At 40.5% G+C, this 17,498-nt stretch overlaps 1 protein-coding gene across 6 annotated transcripts in view; it reads right to left on the minus strand.

Moving 5' to 3' along the window:
• ankrd7 (ankyrin repeat domain 7) overlaps positions 1-13,451 on the minus strand; it is a 64,058-nt gene extending 50,607 nt beyond the window's left edge. For 2 of the 6 annotated variants that reach the window (XM_031898974.1, XM_031898973.1), the window contains exons 1-4: positions 12,711-13,451; positions 9,423-9,537; positions 6,082-6,255; positions 206-312 (exon numbers count right to left, since the gene is read on the minus strand). In XM_031898974.1, the coding sequence (XP_031754834.1) occupies positions 206-312; positions 6,082-6,255; positions 9,423-9,537; positions 12,711-12,916 (602 nt within the window). In that variant the 5' untranslated portion in view covers positions 12,917-13,451. The remainder of the gene's footprint in view (positions 1-205; positions 313-6,081; positions 6,256-9,422; positions 9,538-12,710) is intronic. The other 4 variants (XM_012959953.3, XM_031898975.1, XM_031898977.1 and 1 more) reach the window with 2 other exon arrangements.
• Between the last annotated feature and the right edge of the window lie 4,047 nt (positions 13,452-17,498).

Here is a 17,498-nt window from a genome sequence, read left to right on the forward strand (position 1 = left end):
TTCAGATGGATCTGTATATCTGTATGTATTAACCGTATTATCTGTATGTTTTAGGAATTTTAATATTAAAAAAAAATAAATAAATTGGTTCCAAAAATGGAATTTAGCTATGAAAGTTAATATGGATGTCAAAATGTATATACTGTTTCCTGCACTAAATGTACAGTAGCTCACATATAACCAAAAATTATAAATACCCTCTTACCTGCCACCTCTGTCACATGCATTAATATCAGCTCCTTCCTTAAGCAGAAATTCCACCATTTCTTCATTATTTTCTGTGACTGCAAGAATAAGCGGAGTACACCCTTCCTAAAAAAAAAAAAAAAATATCCTATATGATAAAATGCCACAAATTGAAACAAAAAAGGGTTCAGTGTTGCATTTAGAGCCTTCCTAAACTGCTTGTTAATTAAAAACCAACAAAATGCAGACTGCATTAAGTGCAGGAATGGCTGAAAATAAATGTCCTGTTTTAATATTAAAGGAAAAGGAAAGGTAAAAACTAAGTAAGCTTTATCAGAAAGGACTGCCGTATATACTTGAGTATAAGCAGAGTTTTTTAGCACCCAAAATGTGCTGAAAAATTAACCCTCGGCTTATAAGAGTCCCTCCAACTAACACCCTCTGCTACCTGATTCCCTGTGTGCTCTTCTTTGCTCCGCTCCTTCCTGGTTCCTTGCCCCGCCCCCCGGCATTACATCACACGCTCCCTGCTCTCAGCTCCGGTGTCTGTGTCTAATGGTGAGGGGGAGGGAGAGCCTTTACAAGCAGGCAGGAATGGAACTGTTTAAAGCAGGCAGGCAGGCAACGGAACATCAAGCCTGCATGCTATTGAGGTGAGGAGGGAGGGAGGGAGAGGGAGCTCCTTGAAGTAAAGCTCAAACTGAATCCTCTCAGTTTATGATGTACTCCTTTTGATATACAGGTTGAGGAGCAAGGCATTAATGAGTGATTACTTCTCCAGGTGACCCTGCTAGAGGAGGCAGTAGAGGGGAGCCTGGCATCTTGCATACTCATTCTCTGCACGTATTTGTTCAGTAAGATTGACTTCGGATCGGCTTATACTCTAGTACATACGGTATGTATATACAGCTATAAGCACTCACAAAAAAGCTGCACCAAGTCCTTTATCAAAAGAAAACCAGAATTTATTTTCTTTTCTTCTATTTCTTTTCTTTTGTGTACACATGTTCTTCGGTACCAGACTTCCCTTTCTCAGAACAATCTTTTAGGGCATGGCACAAGTCTGCTCAGTTTGCTCCCCTCTCCCCCTCCCATCCCAACACTCTTGCTCTCCCAATTGTGCTGTGCAATCTGAGCTACCAGCAGCCAAAGCTGCAGCACGGAAACTACGGAGACCAAGCTAAAACTGCAGCTGCTATCGTAAACAGAGGGAGCTTCTAGGGCTTTTTACTCTTTTATAGTAAGGCTGATGGCCCACGCCGTCATCAAGTCACTTTGCGCGAGATCAGAAAGCAGAAGACACGTGTAGGCCTTTCCACCAGCAACTCCTAGGGGCTGATTTACTTACCCACGAACGGGTCGAATGGAGTCCGATTGCGTTTTTTTCGTAATGATCGATATTTTGCGATTTTTTCGTATGTTTTGCGATTTTTTCGGATTCTTTACGAATTTTTCGTTACCAATACGATTTTTGCGTAAAAACGCGAGTTTTCCTATCCATTACGAAAGTTGCGTAAAAAGTTGCGCATTTTTCGTAGCGTTAAAACGTACGCGAAAAATGCGCAACTTTTCGCGTAAGTTTTAACGCTACGAAAAATGCGCAACTTTTTACGCAACTTTCGTAATGGATACGAAAAACTCGCGTTTTTACGCAAAAATCGTATTGGTAACGAAAAATTCGTACAGAACACGCAAAACATACGAAAAAATCGCAAAATGTTCGTTTTCAAGTCGGAACTTTTCCAATTCGGGTCGGATTCGTGGGTTAGTAAATCAGCCCCCTATTGTAGCTGGTGGAAAGACATTTTGAAGCATTTAGTCGCTTGCAGTAGCAGAGATCTATCGCGGGCAACTATCGTGCTCTGTGGGACATGAGTCTAAAGTTTTCTGCAGAATAAATATAGCATTCTAGCTTGCACTCTTGTGGTTAATCTATTGGCAATAAAATGCCAAAATGCCTTTCCCTCTCCTTCAAGCAATTTATCATCACAAAATGTCTGTTTAATAATCAAGTTATTTCATTTTTATTTACATCTAGGGTGATATTGGTAAAAATGCGAAGTTAAATTTAAGCCAAAAAAAGAGTAAATAAAATGAATCACAATTGCACCAGAATTTATGAACATAAATAAAACATAAATAAACATGCACAGAAACCAATACAGCTAGTAAACTGATCATAAACAAATTTATTAACTTTGCTGGTATACTCGAATACAGGTTATGAAATGCCACTTTTATTTATTTGTATTTAAATTAGGGATACAGCAAATGCACTTTTCCCTGGATATGGCCGCAGACTGAAACTTCTATGAAGGATTTGGACAAATCCCAAAGTTAGCATATATAAATCAGTGTTAATGAATAAACCCTTTTTTTTTTTTTTTTTCTATTAATAAAATCTTAACAGTTTCCCAGAATTGCCTAACTTTGTCCCTCTGTTCTTTCTGACCTGGTTTCAAAGTTACAAGCTGCTCGATTCCTCTCCTTCCTTGTTCAGAGTGAAGCTCTGTCCCCACTTCCTGTTCAGGTCTCTCATTACATTGACTACCTGTAGTCAAAGTGAAGAGCCTTCTGCGCATGCCTGGAGGCAGCAGGCGCCAGTCTGTGCATTAGCAGGGTTTTTTTTCTCGATGAAAGACCTGAATAGGAAGTGGGGGGCGGGGCTTCACTCTGAACAAGGAAGGAGAGGAATCAAGCAGCTTGTAACAGAGGACAAAGGTCAGAAAGAACAGAGTGACAAAGGTAGGCAATTCTGGGAAGCTATTTAGAGTAATTTTATCAATAGAAAAAATTATTTACCTATTTCTAAGTCCTGGTCTTTGCATGTGCTCAAATATAAATATACAAAATATGGTTCTGCTTCTGTATTTTGATAAATATTTTGCAGACAATTAAGTAGAGACCAAAACTGGTTTGGTCCATCCCTAGTGCTAAAAGGGCTATCAGGGTTGTTACACTGTTGTTTGGAATGCCATTTTACAATAATTTTAGCATAGTTTTTAAATATGCAATAAATATAGTGATGCACCAAATCCACTATTTTTAGATCCCGCCAAATCCCTTTGCCAGAAAACATCTATAAAAAAGTCCGCCCAGTTCTGAAACAATATTCCTTAAGCAGATGAAACAAAGATCCATACTTTTATCTTTATCAATCTGGTAGCTATTCAATGGGAACGAATGCTTCATGATCCGTAGCATACCACATTAGCTATGATACATGGTGGAGGTAGAAACGTTGGACACAAGTGATATGTAAAATAAAGCCATTTTGTTGTTTTGATACTTACACATGAGAATGCTGGTTCTTACCAAACAAACATTTTTTGACCATGCACCTCGATAGAACGTTTGGAGGGGAGTTCGGGCACATTTTCTTTGTTATATATATATACCAGCGTATAGTTTGCACTTCGTTTGTGTAAGGTAATTGCCTGGTGCCAGAATCAAAAAAACTATATACCATCATATAAAACTGCACTCACAGGTCTTGCAAAGTGAAAAAAAAAACCGGCAATTTATTGAACAGATATTTCGGTCTCAGCAGAGACCATTCTCAAGGTAACAGGGCAAGAACAAAAGCAGACATAAATAACCCTCCACCAAGAAATGGCACCAACCTGAACCACAGGGTGCATCTCATACTAGGAATTCATATGCTAACATGCTTGGTCACTCTTTCCTTCATTTGTATATAACAAATGATATTTATAATATAATTTGCAGTTTGTTAAGGAAACATGCATGGAGTTTCCCACAGATGTTTGTTTATCAACCATCGCACACAAAAGACAATATGGACACTACTCTTGATAGGAAGTAGCCCATAACACAAAGTTGGGTTCTTTTGCAGAAAGAGTGTCACCTTCAATAGATACATACACGGTGGAATTTTTTTTTAACTCTGAATATTAACTCTCTTTACCTTGCTTTTGTTATTCACATCCATCAGGGTTTTCTCAGTGAGCAGCAGATGCTTACTGTATGCTCTAATGGGGTAACCAAGGCAATGGCAACGAGACTCCACTACTAATTACGAGAATGCCACTCACTGAGATAAACATAGCCACTGCTTTACTGATCAGTAATCCATTTTTACTCTAAATTTTGTCACTGTTGAATCCCTACCTATGGCAAAAAAAAACTTTTAAGGATTGGTACTTTAAAGGGGACCTGTCACCCAGACATAAAAACCTTTATAATAAAAGTCCTTTTCAATTTAAACATGAAACACAAATTCCTTTTTTCTATAACACACGCATACCCATTATAAAGGCATTTAAAAATCCCAGCTGTTAATCATATATTGCTTGCCCCGCCTCTATGCCTTAGGCATAGTGGCGAGGCAGACAATAACTTTAGCTTTCCGTTCAGCACTACCTAGATGTCACTGCACATCTTAATTTTCCCCTCCTTTCTCATCATTTAATTGTATAGCCAGTACTTGGGCATGGACATCAGGTCCCCCCCTTCTGGCACATAAACAAGATTTCTGCATGATACAAAGCTTGCCTTAATAACAGTGTCCACAAAATGGCGCCTGCCTGCTTGCTGTGATTGATTAATTCCAAGATGGAAGGAAACTAGGTTTATATTATTTAAATAGTTTCAAGTCACAAACTATCAAAACTCTTTTATATGCAACAATACCTGAAGTTCACAGGTGGGGCTTTTAGATATTTAATCAATGCATTGTTTGCAGCTTAAGGACTAATTTAGGCTGATGTCAGACGAGGCGTAGGGCGGATATTTTCGGCAATGCATATTTTCCTACATGTGCCTGCACCTCGAATGAATGGAATACGCTCGGGTGCAGGCTTTTCCGCTTGCCGAAAATATCCGCCCTTTGCCTCGTCTGGCATTAGCCTTAGATCGGATTTTGTGGTCAAATTGTATCTGACCCAAAAAATCTTGTCATACAATAGCACTACATCCCGTTACTGCAAGAGCTGAACTACAGGTGAGATTTTGTAGGATGGTGTTGTATCAACATTTCACATCCTACAAGTGGACTGTAGTTGCATGAGTTAAAAAACAACAAGACTGATACAAAAATGTGACATGTACACTACATGGAAGCTTTATCTGATCCGACTTACGTTACAACTGTGGGGATCAGATTTTATAGGATCATAGATCAATGTATTTCAATGATAAAAAAAAAAGGCTGTCAGACACCATCAGATTTTATCTTGGGGATGCAGACGCAGCATTCGCTTCAGACATGCTGAACATGCCAGATAGCAAAGCTTCCATGTAGTTTAGACAATAGATTTTTCTATCAGTCCCATTATTTTTTTAAACTATGCAACTACATCCGACTTGTAGAATCTGTCTGTGCAATCTGTCGATCTGACACCACCCTATTTTTAAAACACTATTTTATAATGATAAATACTTTTACTGAAACATATTTTTCTAATAGTATGTATAACTGGATAATCCCATATTAAAATATTGCCATTTTAAGTACTAAAGTACTAATTACTGTTACAGGTAGGACCTGCATTGCTTTCCTGTCAAGTATTCAACAAGGGAGCACAATTAAATTACTAAATTGTAGTCTAAGGTAGTCTAAAATGTTTTTATTTTTCTGTTCATTTGATGTATTTTGTATTCTGACATCAAAAGCATTAGTTGGTGAATTCAGAAACCAGGTAACTTTCACTTATTAGAAACTACAATGAAAATATGAATTAAAAGCCACAAAATAAAGAAAATTATTAACAAATAATAAATTATCTCTAAAATTAAATACATATAACTGTAAGGGGAACAGTCTCTTTAATTCTTCATTTCTCCTCATCAAAAGGGATGTGAATGCTCTACAAAAAAAAAAAAAAATCTATTGCAATGGTCCCCATGCAATAATTTTTTCATGGCAGACTTTACCTTATTAAAAGCATTGATGTTAGCTCCATGTTCAAGCAGCTGCTTAGCAATGGAAACAGAGGGAATAAGAGCAGCCAGATGAAGAGCAGCATTTCCATTAATATCCACAAGATTAGGGTCTGCATTATGTTCAAGCAAAACTGTAGCACAGCTTTCTTGTTGACACTGGATTGCCTAGTAATAAAAGAAAAACACAGCATTATATAATTAGTATGCTAATAAACAATTGGATTCCTTCATATCTTTATACTTCTGTATGGCACCTGATATTGGCAGCTCTGCAAAATATAAAGGTACTTATGCTGTGGGTCATATGTATAATATCTGACTGAGTGGAAATGCAAGCAATAACATATGCGCCAGTCCTCACACTTGTGCGTATCTGCGACAAGTGTCATTGTGCCCACAAATACATAGAGAACTAGCAGAGAAATCAAACAATGTCATTTTGAATCCAGAATTAAAACAAAAGTATGGGGAGAAGACACTTCCATGTAGCCTTACCATGGCTAAAGAGAGCTAGGAGTGATCAATCTGGATATTTAAACTCAGCCAAATCTAGGAGGAAATTAAAGACCCCACATCACCACAATATCTGGATTAGAATGGGTGCTTAGGATGTATTATGTGAAAGCAGTCCCAGATGTAGATCCAGAAGATCATTAACTGCTGTAGAGCTCTGGCATTGGTATTATAAAGGTCTGTGTACATCAGCCCAGAGAGAGACAAAGACACATCAGAGTGCTGGTGGCAATAATCTTTTATATGGAATATGAACATTATGTGTTTCCCGGTGTCTGATTGCATAAAGCCAGTTTGTTGTATCCCGAGAGCAGAGCATGGTTGGGGTTTTGAGGTCATTGCCATACAAGTAATTGCTCCACTTTTGTAGAGCACGAAGAGGGATGTCTACAAAAAGCAAGTGTCCGCTTGCTTTCAGGACAGCGTTCTGTCCGCTTCCCCAACCAACATAAAGAGAATGGCCATTTTAATGGGTATCCCCCGAACTGTCCTTGTCTTGATCCAGAAGCTTGTTGAAACGATGTGTGAGGATCAGGTCACCATCTGAAACATCCTTCGGTATACCCAGGATCAGTATTTTGCAGCTGCAATTTTCAGAGTAAGAGTCCTACGGCAAGGATCTGTTTGGCATGGCAATCCATTTGGCTTACAGAGACATGCAAGTGGCGGCTGACAGCTCTGATGTTCTGATGTACTTCAGCCTTAATAATTGGCAATGTCTTGTTTCTGTGCTTCTGTGAGCAGCTGTCAGAGGACACCCCTTTAAGACAGGGTAGCTATAAAACTTATTATATTTGAAACTGAGCTTCACTGAGGAGAATGCAAATGAAGCAATAGGGGAACAATCCAAATTAGGGCCATCCTTGATGTTCCACGTTAGAAGATGTTACCTTTAATGAACTTGGATATTTCTTTTGGACTTTAAAGATTTGGTTGAGGATGTCAGTTCTTTGTTCAGCTTGCATTTTTGTGAGAGGGTTACAGTTACATTGGTTTTAACAGGAGCAGAATTTTTCCCCCCTCCCCCCCCAAAATAAACAAATAAATTGTGTAACTTTTTACACTGGCAGTTGGTTGAACCAGAACTTATTTAAGGGTTTTACAGCATATTGTGAAAATATCCAATCTGCCATACATTTTTAGGGAATGTATGATGACTTACTTACTATTCAACTTCTCCAGCCTTTGATGTAAGCGAGAGCGAAAAAGGCAAGCACCATCAAAAGGCAACACCTGTCTCAACCAGCACCAATATGTCCTGGCATCAGAAATGCACAGTTGGTACATTGTAAAATACTATATATAATTGCTCCCCCAGTGCTTGCTTGGATTTCCTTCTATACCCCACAAACATAGAGGCAGTTTAACTGCTTGCTAATAAAATGGATTATAGTGTGTGTGAATGAGATAGGGAACTGTGCTCAAATTTATGTATATGCTATGTAATGGAGTTACTGCTATAAAGCAAAGGTACCTACATCCCAGTTTATTATGTGCCTTTGCACTACTTGGTACAGTTACCAGAGCTCTCCATCTGTTATAGAATCAGCTACATCTGCAATGCTTTTAACTCTGCTTGAGAAGCAGCCTATTTTGTATGGTATCTAGTACAGTTGGATGACTTAAAGATGCTCTTTAGATATATTTGATACCAGTAGGTCAAATATTTCTCAATGAAATATTCCCATGAAAATAAAATATATTAATAGATACTGACTATGCTACAATTGTAAATACTTTCTCTGTCATTATTTTGTAGAGATTTGTAAGCCACAGTATGTTTCATATAGTACGGAAAAATAAACAACTCTCCCATTTCATCTACCCTATTTTGGACCTAGAAGTATGCCAAGATATTTATTTTCTAGTTTTAGCAGTTTCTGAGATAAAAGCATCTTTAGACTGCCAATACCAGGCTTTTGTCTCAGCAGTCAGCCTGGTAAATGAATACAGTGCAAAGAAAGTACAAAGAAAGTGCACAGACAGTTAGGGTGGCTAAGGGCCGTGACAGACGGGGAGATTAGTCGCTGTGCAACAAATCTCCCTTGTCGCAGGCGACTTATCTCCCCTAAATGCCATCCCACCACGTAGAATGTAAATCGCCGGTGGGATGGCAAACGCGGTGCCGAAATTTCCTCTCAAGGCAACTTCGCCGAGTTCGGCAAATCACCGCGCCGCGTATGCCATCCCACCGGCAATTTATATTCTAGCCGATGGGATGGCATTTTGGGGTCGCCCGCAACTAATCTCCCCGTCTGTCACGGCTCTAACACTCTGGGCCTTTCTGTTTAGCCAAACGCATAGCAGTACATTACTCTATAAAACTGCTTATATCTAAAAAAAAAAAAAAAAAAATACACCATGTGATATGATACATTAATAGCTATATTTCTTTACTTTAGCCCTACTAAGCATAGTCTCTGAGGTTTATTAGAGCTGACCGTTATTGAAACAATTGTTGCTAACATTCCACATTCCAGTGATGAAAAATGCATCAACTAACGTAATGAGTGATGGAATGCAGTCTGAACATGCACAGTAGCGAAGAACGCCAATGCTGTTCAAACACAAGATTCTTGCCTGCTGCAATCTCTGTCTTTGATTATAGTTGAAATGAAAACTACTGATTGCAGACTAGCAGTTTTTCTATATAAAGATGCAGCCAATGGGAAAAGGGTCATGAACACATAGGAATGTTAACTACAGGAGACAAAAACATGAGACAAGATCTCATGTTCACAACAATGATAAATAGCTATATATGTTTAAAACCACACAATAAAACAATGCAGTTTAAAGATTAAGAATATGGGAATTACCTTCAGTAAGGGAGACCGATTGTCATTGTCACATAGGTTCAATTTAGATTTGTGTTCTAGTAACACTTTAACAGTATCCAGTTGTCCATTTGCACATGCAATATGCAAAGGTGTCCTAGAAAAAAAACACACAGGTATCAATTAGCATAACAATTTGCATGCTATTTATATTAGAACTTCAAACACTGCTACACTTTACAATACAAAGAATTACAATGTGGAAAATATATTGTAATATTTAGCAAAAACAAACAAAGTTTTAGGGAAGTTCTCATAACAAGCTAAACCTGAAAAAACAATAACATTATTACGACTTCAGGTGCGTCACCTCTTCTATCTCCCCTGCAATTAAAATAAGACTCAAGATAGCAAAGCCACACCTGTAAAGGAGAAGGAAAGGGCCAGGGTGCCTAACATTTTGGAACTCCCCAGTGATTTTACCTTTTCTTCTCCTTTAAAGAAGTGTACATCTGCAAGCCACACTAACTTAAAACTTGAGGTTCTCATTTATGATGTATCGTTGCATTTTCCTAAAATGAACAGTTGATAATTGTTCTTTCTTAAAGGAGAACTAAAGCTTAAACAAAGATCTTGTACATTAAGTTTTGGGCTCCTGTACCAGCCCAAGGTGACCACAGCCCTTTAGCAGCGAAGGTTTGTGCCTCCAAACTTGCCCCAGTAACTCCCCATCTTCTTTTCTGCTGCTTCGCTACACATGCTCTCTGCTGCTGTCAGTTACTGAGCTTAGGGACCGACTGTATATAGAATATAAATGTAACAGTAAAAAGCTGATTAGTAATTCATTCAGATTCACATTACATGACCGATCTAAAACCAGGGCAAATGCATCAGAACTGAACAATCAGCCCTGTAGCATCAGTTTATATGACAGACAAACCTCATTTTCTGCTTTATAATTTGCAACGACCCCTAAGCTCAGCTTCTCAACAGCTGCTCAGACCACACGAGCATGTGCACTGTCCCGGACAGTTCCAGGGGGGGTGGGGGGGACAGACTCCAAGATCTATAGAGATGCTGAAACTTTAAGCCAGTGCAGTCAGTTTGTAATATAAGTTCTTGGTAAAGTGGGGTTACGGACCCCAGCAGCCTAAAAACTATTGCTCTGTAAAACTACAATTTTATTATTCCAAACAGGTGAGCTGCTCAACAAAAAGCTGAATAAATAGCAAACAATAAAAAAATAGTAATAAAAAAAGCAAACAGAATGATACTAACCAAAAAGGTGAATCACTCTAGCGCTAAGCAACATTGATTCATGGTAAAAGTCCACATTCCGCCATTGGTGAATATTTTTGTGGAACCACAGTAACAAAATGTCCATTAACTCCAATTTGAAAGAAATATACTGACTGAAAAAAAGTTGGTGCGAAAAACACCCACTTGCTCCAATGCAGTTTGTGGGGGAAAAGTGGCTGCTAATAAAACACCCCTTAACTTCAATGTATTTTACATGGGGAAAAAAGGCAGTTTCAAAACTTTTAGAAGGAACAGGAAAGAACACACCTTTAAAGGACTTCTCTGTGGTTCTACCCCTCCCCCCAAATGAATCAAGTCAATACATTCTCTTTCCTGCCTGGTGCTCCTTTACGGCAGAAACTGAACTTGCTGGTAGTGCATGATGTGTAGGTTGACCCAAAATTCATAGGACTTGCAGGTTTACCCACAAGTCAGGTAGGTTCAGGGTTGAAATTTTGGTGACTATTGCAGGTTCGGGTTGGGTGCAGGTCAGACTAGGGAAGTACATTTCTTCTCTGCTAAAGATTACCTTGATTTGGAGCCAGAAGAGGTAGCCTGCAGAGCTGGAAAGTGTGTGTGCAAGCCCTACAATGGCAAAATTTTGACATGACTATCACTACCAGCCAGGAAAAATAAAAAACATTGTGAAGCAATCTTATTCCAGGTGTCCTCTGTTTATCATGAACAGTAGAGTAAAATTTTCAGATTTTACTCTACTGCACAATTTTTTACATCCGAAGTGTAATACCTTGCTTAATTCCTGGTGCAACCTAGGGAACTTGCACTCACTGGGGGGTGGGAGTGCCTAAAATGTTGGCCTCCCCCAGTAAACCCCTATTTTCTTGTCACTTGAAGATTTTTTTTTTTTAAGTGCATGCGTATGTTTCATTGAATAAAGAATTAGAAATGTAGAGTAGAATGGATATACGTATAAAATCAGGGCGAGAAAAAGGCCATCTGCACATGTTTGTATGAGTATGCATATTTGAACCGAAATCCACTGTGTGTCTGCACTCAGGCCAACTTAGTGCCTGTTAGTGCAAAAGGAAGCAAAATTTATAAAAGTATGAAATTGGAACATGACAGGAATTCCTAGTTAAGGTAGTTTCTGTTACATAGCAAAGTTCTTATAATATTTTTTTTTAAAGTCTTTGATTCAGCATGTCTGTTAAATCACATTGATCGCTTGATTTTACTATGAATTACTTCCATTCTACTATGTTTTCCTCCTTTTTTTGCCTGCTGTAGTATCCTGTATCCTGATATTGCTTTTCTCATTGACATATCGGTATGAACAATTTTATTTTTTAATGCAAATAAAAAATGTAAAAAAAAAAAAGGTTTAGTGAATCTTGGATTTGTAACTACATAGTGTAAAGAAAACAAAGTTGGACAGTTATATGCTATCAAATTACTTAAAACCCTGGTATACTGTCTCTATGACAATAGGTTTTGTGTTTAGAGTCACATTTCAGTTTCTGTCTGTTGAGAATAGGAGGGGTGAAAACTAACACCTTGGTTACTTGCAAAAAGTGTTTGGATTTCTCTTGCCATGGCAATGGGAAAACATTTGAATCCAGTGATTCTTAAACCGTAGAAAGATTAATAATAAATACATAAAATCTTATATTACTAAACTGATGAAAACCTATTTTGGGGTGAAAGGTGCCCTTTAACATTTATAAATAGAAGTTGATGTGTTGGTGTTACAGGTCTGTGTGCTATGCTTTAGACTCCTAATCCTTATTAAACAACTAAAAGTAGATTACCTACAAGAAGGATAACCAACCCCCTCGTCACACATACATACTGGATTGGGAATTATTGTAATCCATACTTTGGCCACAACTGGGGCATTTTCAACTTCTTTGCACATTCAACTGCAACAAACTTCAGCATCTGTTTACATTTAGACTTGCTCTTGACATTTGTGGTTAAGTCATTCAGAAGTGTAAACATTGCTCCTAATTGTGTTTGCAAAGCAAAAAGCCTATGCCACATGATCAATATTTATAAACAGAGTCCCCTCACCTGTTCTCTTTATCCAGCTGGTTGATATCTTGTTTCTTAATCAGCTGTTTTATCTTGCCAACATCCCCAGCGGAGGCGGCGCGGTGCAGTTTGCTTAGGTCCTTATCCTTCAGCTCATACCCTACAGAAAGGACACTACCGGTGTCAGATGTATTAGGCGATGGGCCCCATTTTTTTTTCTTTCCAAAACCAAAGATTTTCTTCATTTTTGTGTAAAGCTTCCCAGTTATGGACGGAGTGCACTAAACGTCCCTGTATAGAACACTAAGCAGTCTTATAAGAAAGTAGCTATAAGGGCTACCTCAATAAGAGCAGCCATGGGGAAAGGGAATCATCCAGGGGCCCGGTTGTGCTGAACTTACTTGGATTACCGGGCCCCCTGCTATCAGAGATCTGCAGACCTGGCTAAGGAAGGGCAGTTGCTATGGTGCCTGCATCTTCTCTCTCCTACACAGCTTTATGTTCTGCTAGTTTTGTAACAATTTCCGTCCCGGTAGAGCTGTATGAGGATAGAACAGGCTGGGGGTAAAGTTCAAACGTCACTCTCTAATTCAAGTAACTGCACAGTATCCAACAATCCCGCTTTGCCTAATGCAGACCACAGTCCAGGATCGCTACTTGTGCCTTCAGCAAAGCTGTTAACTACAAGCCTCATCTTTCTGCAAATCCCGACTCCTCAAGTCTCATCACGCGAGAGTAGGAGCCATGACAACATGTACGCGCAGTGACGCGCAGGGTAGCGCTGCCTGTGGGACTGGCGGCCAGGGGCGGGGTAGCACAGTTATACGTTAATAGAAGCAGTTAGTGTGGGGCTTGCTCCGTTCTCAATCTGTTTTCTATCTGCTCGCACGTCCTGGTTTTGTTAGATAACAAAAGCAAAAAAAAAACCATGAGTGGTAGCCATGCGCCCCAACCCTCAGCTCCAAATATTTCATAAGCGATTTATGATTTCTACTGAGAGCTCCGACGTTGGCCGGGGAACTGAGAATACTTTATTCTCGTTTTGTGCAAACAAGGGCCAGGTGACGTTGAAATCTTTTAGATTTTTGTACTTCTAGGGAACCAGTACTAGGACCAGAGCTAGGCAGACTGGGTGGAAGTGATCAAACATAATCTTATATTTCCTGATGTGTGCAGGTCCTTTTTAGTTCTGCAGCAGAACATTCTGTGGCTCCGAAAGTGTGTTGGTGAATACCAGTGCTGGCAGGGTTTCCCCTGTTTCATGGAGGAGTTAGTCCTCAGCGGCTGTCACCCATAGTCAGGCCCGGATTTGTGGAGAGGCCACAAAGGCCCGGGCCTAGGGCAGCAGAAATGTAGGGGTGGCATGCCGCCCCGCCGCAACGGAATTTTCAACTTTTTTTCAATACGGAGCAGTGGGAACTTCTCCCCACTGCTCCGTATGGGGCTTTAAATGTATGCGCATGCGCGCTAGCAGGGGCGCGGGGATGCTCGTTCGTGCATGCGCATTGGGGGGGCGGGCCGATCAACGGGGGTGGCCTAGGGGCGCCCAGAAAACAAATCGGCCCTGCCCATAGTTACCCATAAAAAGATTTTTCTAAGTTGGGTCCAGTGTCTAATGCGAAGACAATATTTTTCACAATTTAGGGTCTGTGTATGGGCTAATGTAGGAGAATCTATGGGGTACAAATATTAGTTCTTAAACTAGGTTCCTAGAATTTTTTCTGGTTGCCGACAGTACCTGCCACCATTTCATAACCTGACCAAAAAGAAACGAGTTTATGTGCAAACTAGGGGCAGGTAAAGTTAAAGAATGTAAGGTAGAAAGGCTTCTTTGGCTTAACCAATGCGGAGTTATCCATGGGATTAGCTGCCAGTGGCTGTGCATTAATATTATACAGATCCTTATTACTCAGGCCTTGGGAGTAACATCTTCAGAAGAGTAATGAGAAGATTTATTTGGTGAATAACTGTCCCTATTGCTAACCCCAAGCTAAAACAGCAGAGTAGCGCAGCAGCGTACGTGGCCGACATCTTTGCAACTGAAGACACCGGGTCTCTCCGGCGATATGAACCTGCTTGCACATGCGCAGTTGGAGGTCGCAGGAAATCTGCTTAAACTGGTCATTTGCAAGCAGGGTCCATGGCGGTGAGACCCGAAGACTGTTCGCTTGCAGGGAAGATGTCGGGCAGGTACCCTGCTGCGCTACTCTGCTCTTTTAGGTTGGGGTTAGCGATAAGGACAATTTTAAAAGTTAGAAACTATGCCATAAGAGAGGTGCCCGGGGGTATAGTTCTCCTTTAAAGGAGAAGTAAAGGCTAAGTCACTTGGGGGTGCTAAAATGTTAGGCACCCCCAAGTGACTTTAATCGCTTACCTTGTACCTCGGGCTGGTGCCCCTGTTAGGAGAAAACAGCACCAGCCCAGGGTACCTGGAGCGATGCGCTTCCTCCTTCCGCCTGCGTTTCGCTAAGACTAACACATAGGCGCATGCGCAGTAGAGTGAAAAGCCGACTTCTCTGTTAAAGTTCGGCTTTTCACTCTACTGCGCATGCGAGCGAAGCCGAAAGGAGGAAGCGCTGCAGCTACCCTGGGCTGGCGCTGTTCTCTCTGTACAGGGGCACCAGCCCGGGGTAAAAGGTATGTGATTCAAGTCACTTGGTGGTGCCTAACATTTTGGCACCCCCGAGTGACTTTGCCTTTCCTTCTCCTTTAAGCAAATGCTGAAATTGCATATCTTCCAAGGGGCCTGCTTTTGCCAGGACACCACTGATTTTTGGCCCCCAACTAGCAGTCCCAGATAACCAGTTAAAAGTCCCATTTTCTTACTGGTTGTAGCAGTCTCATGAGATTAGACCACAATGTCAATCCCCATTCTACAGTATTTAAAGCTTGGGCACCTGGAGAGGAGGGGTGTGTGGATTGCAGTGGAATATATGGCTGATTTCTCAATCGGCTACAGGCTCTTTGCCAGGGATGGGCTGCACCTCAATGATGATGGGGCAGCTGCTTTGGGGGAAAAGATGGCTAGAGGGTTGGAGGAGATTTTAAACTAGGAGTGGGGGGGGAGGGTGCAGCGGGAAATTCTGTGGTAGACAGGATAGATGAGGTAGTGGGCATAGTAAGGAAAATTGGGGGAGGAGACTTGCTTCGGGATACTGATAATGGCAGGGAGGCCCATAAGTTGTTTACACGTCATTCTCACGCCGGAACCAGTATTAAATGTATGTTTACCAATGCAAGGAGTCTGACTGGTAAAATGGGAGAGCTGGAGGTACTGGCGTTGGAGCGGAAATATGATGTGATTGGTGTTGCTGAAACTTGGTTGAATGAGTCTCATGACTGGGCTGTTAATATTGGGGGGTATACATTGTTTCGGAGGGACAGGGGCAATAGGAAAGGAGGAGGAGTGTGTCTGTTCATTAAGCACGACTTAAAAGCAAATATTAAGGAGGAAGTGATGGGGGTAACAGAGGGAGCTGAATCCTTATGGGTTGAGCTTCTCACAGATAGTAAAGAATCTACCAAGCTAATTGTAGGGGTATGCTATAGACCCCCTAATGTAAGCGAAGAGGAGGAGGCCCAGCTCCTGTTGCAAATAGAAAAGGCTGCTAGTTTGGGGCAAGTGATAATAATGGGGGATTTTAATTACCCTGATATTGACTGGGGCAATAGTACTGCCAGGACAGTAAATGGGAACAAGTTTATAAACTTGCTGCACGACAACTTTATGTCACAGGTTGTTGAGGAGCCAACCAGGAACAATGCTATACTAGATCTAGTGATCTCTAATGACCCAGAACGTATAGCAAATGTGCAAGTGGTTGAACCCCTGGGTAATAGTGACCATAATGTTATTTCATTTGATGTTTGGTGCAGGAAACAAATTTACACGGGGGCAACAAAGACACTGAATTTTAGGAAGGCAAATTTTAGCTCCTTAAGGGCAGCGCTTCAGGGCATAGATTGGGGCATTATGTTTTCTGATAAAAATACAGAGCAGAAATGGTTGTCATTTAAAATGATATTAAATCATTACTGTTCTCAATTCATTCCATTAATAAGAAAAAGTAGAAGTGTTAAGAATCACCCTATGTGGCTTAACTCTGAGGTAAAGAAGTTAATAGGGAAAAAAAGGAAAGCTTTTAAGAAATATAAGTCAGAGGGGACAGTAGCTGCGTTTAATGAATATAAACACTATAACAAGTGTTGTAAAACAGCAATCCGGAAGGCAAAGATAGAAAATGAGGAGCGCATCGCGGCCGAGGCCAAGACTAACCCCAAAAAGTTTTTTAAGTATATTAATAGTAAAAAGATGCAGGTTGAGGGTGTGGCCCCATTGAGTTATAATAGCAATATGGTTACAGCGGATACAGAAAAGGCAGATGTGCTTAACCAGTTCTTTTCTTCTGTGTATATAGTAGAGGAGCCAGTGGGCCAAGTCTCACCCAATAGCTTCACTGTTGCCTCAGCTCCAACTACACAGTGGTTGGCACAGGATATGGTGCTTAAAGGGTTACACACGATAAATGTAAACAAGGCACCTGGGCCAGATGGAATACACCCTCGGGTACTGAGAGAGCTAGGGGCAGAATTGCAGTGGCCCTTGTTTCTGATATTCTCAGACTCTCTTTCATCAGGTATGGTACCTAGTGATTGGAAGAAGGCGAATGTCACTCCCATATTTAAAAAGGGAATAAGATCTCAGCCTGGCAATTATAGGCCTGTAAGTTTGACATCCGTGGTGGGCAAGTTATTTGAAGGCTTGTTAAGGGATCACATTCAAAATTATGTAGTGGAGAATGGCATTATGAGCAGTAATCAGCATGG

Source organism: Xenopus tropicalis, chromosome 3 (genome assembly GCF_000004195.4).
Source record: "Xenopus tropicalis strain Nigerian chromosome 3, UCB_Xtro_10.0, whole genome shotgun sequence".
In the NCBI taxonomy this organism is placed as follows: Eukaryota; Metazoa; Chordata; class Amphibia; order Anura; family Pipidae; genus Xenopus; species Xenopus tropicalis.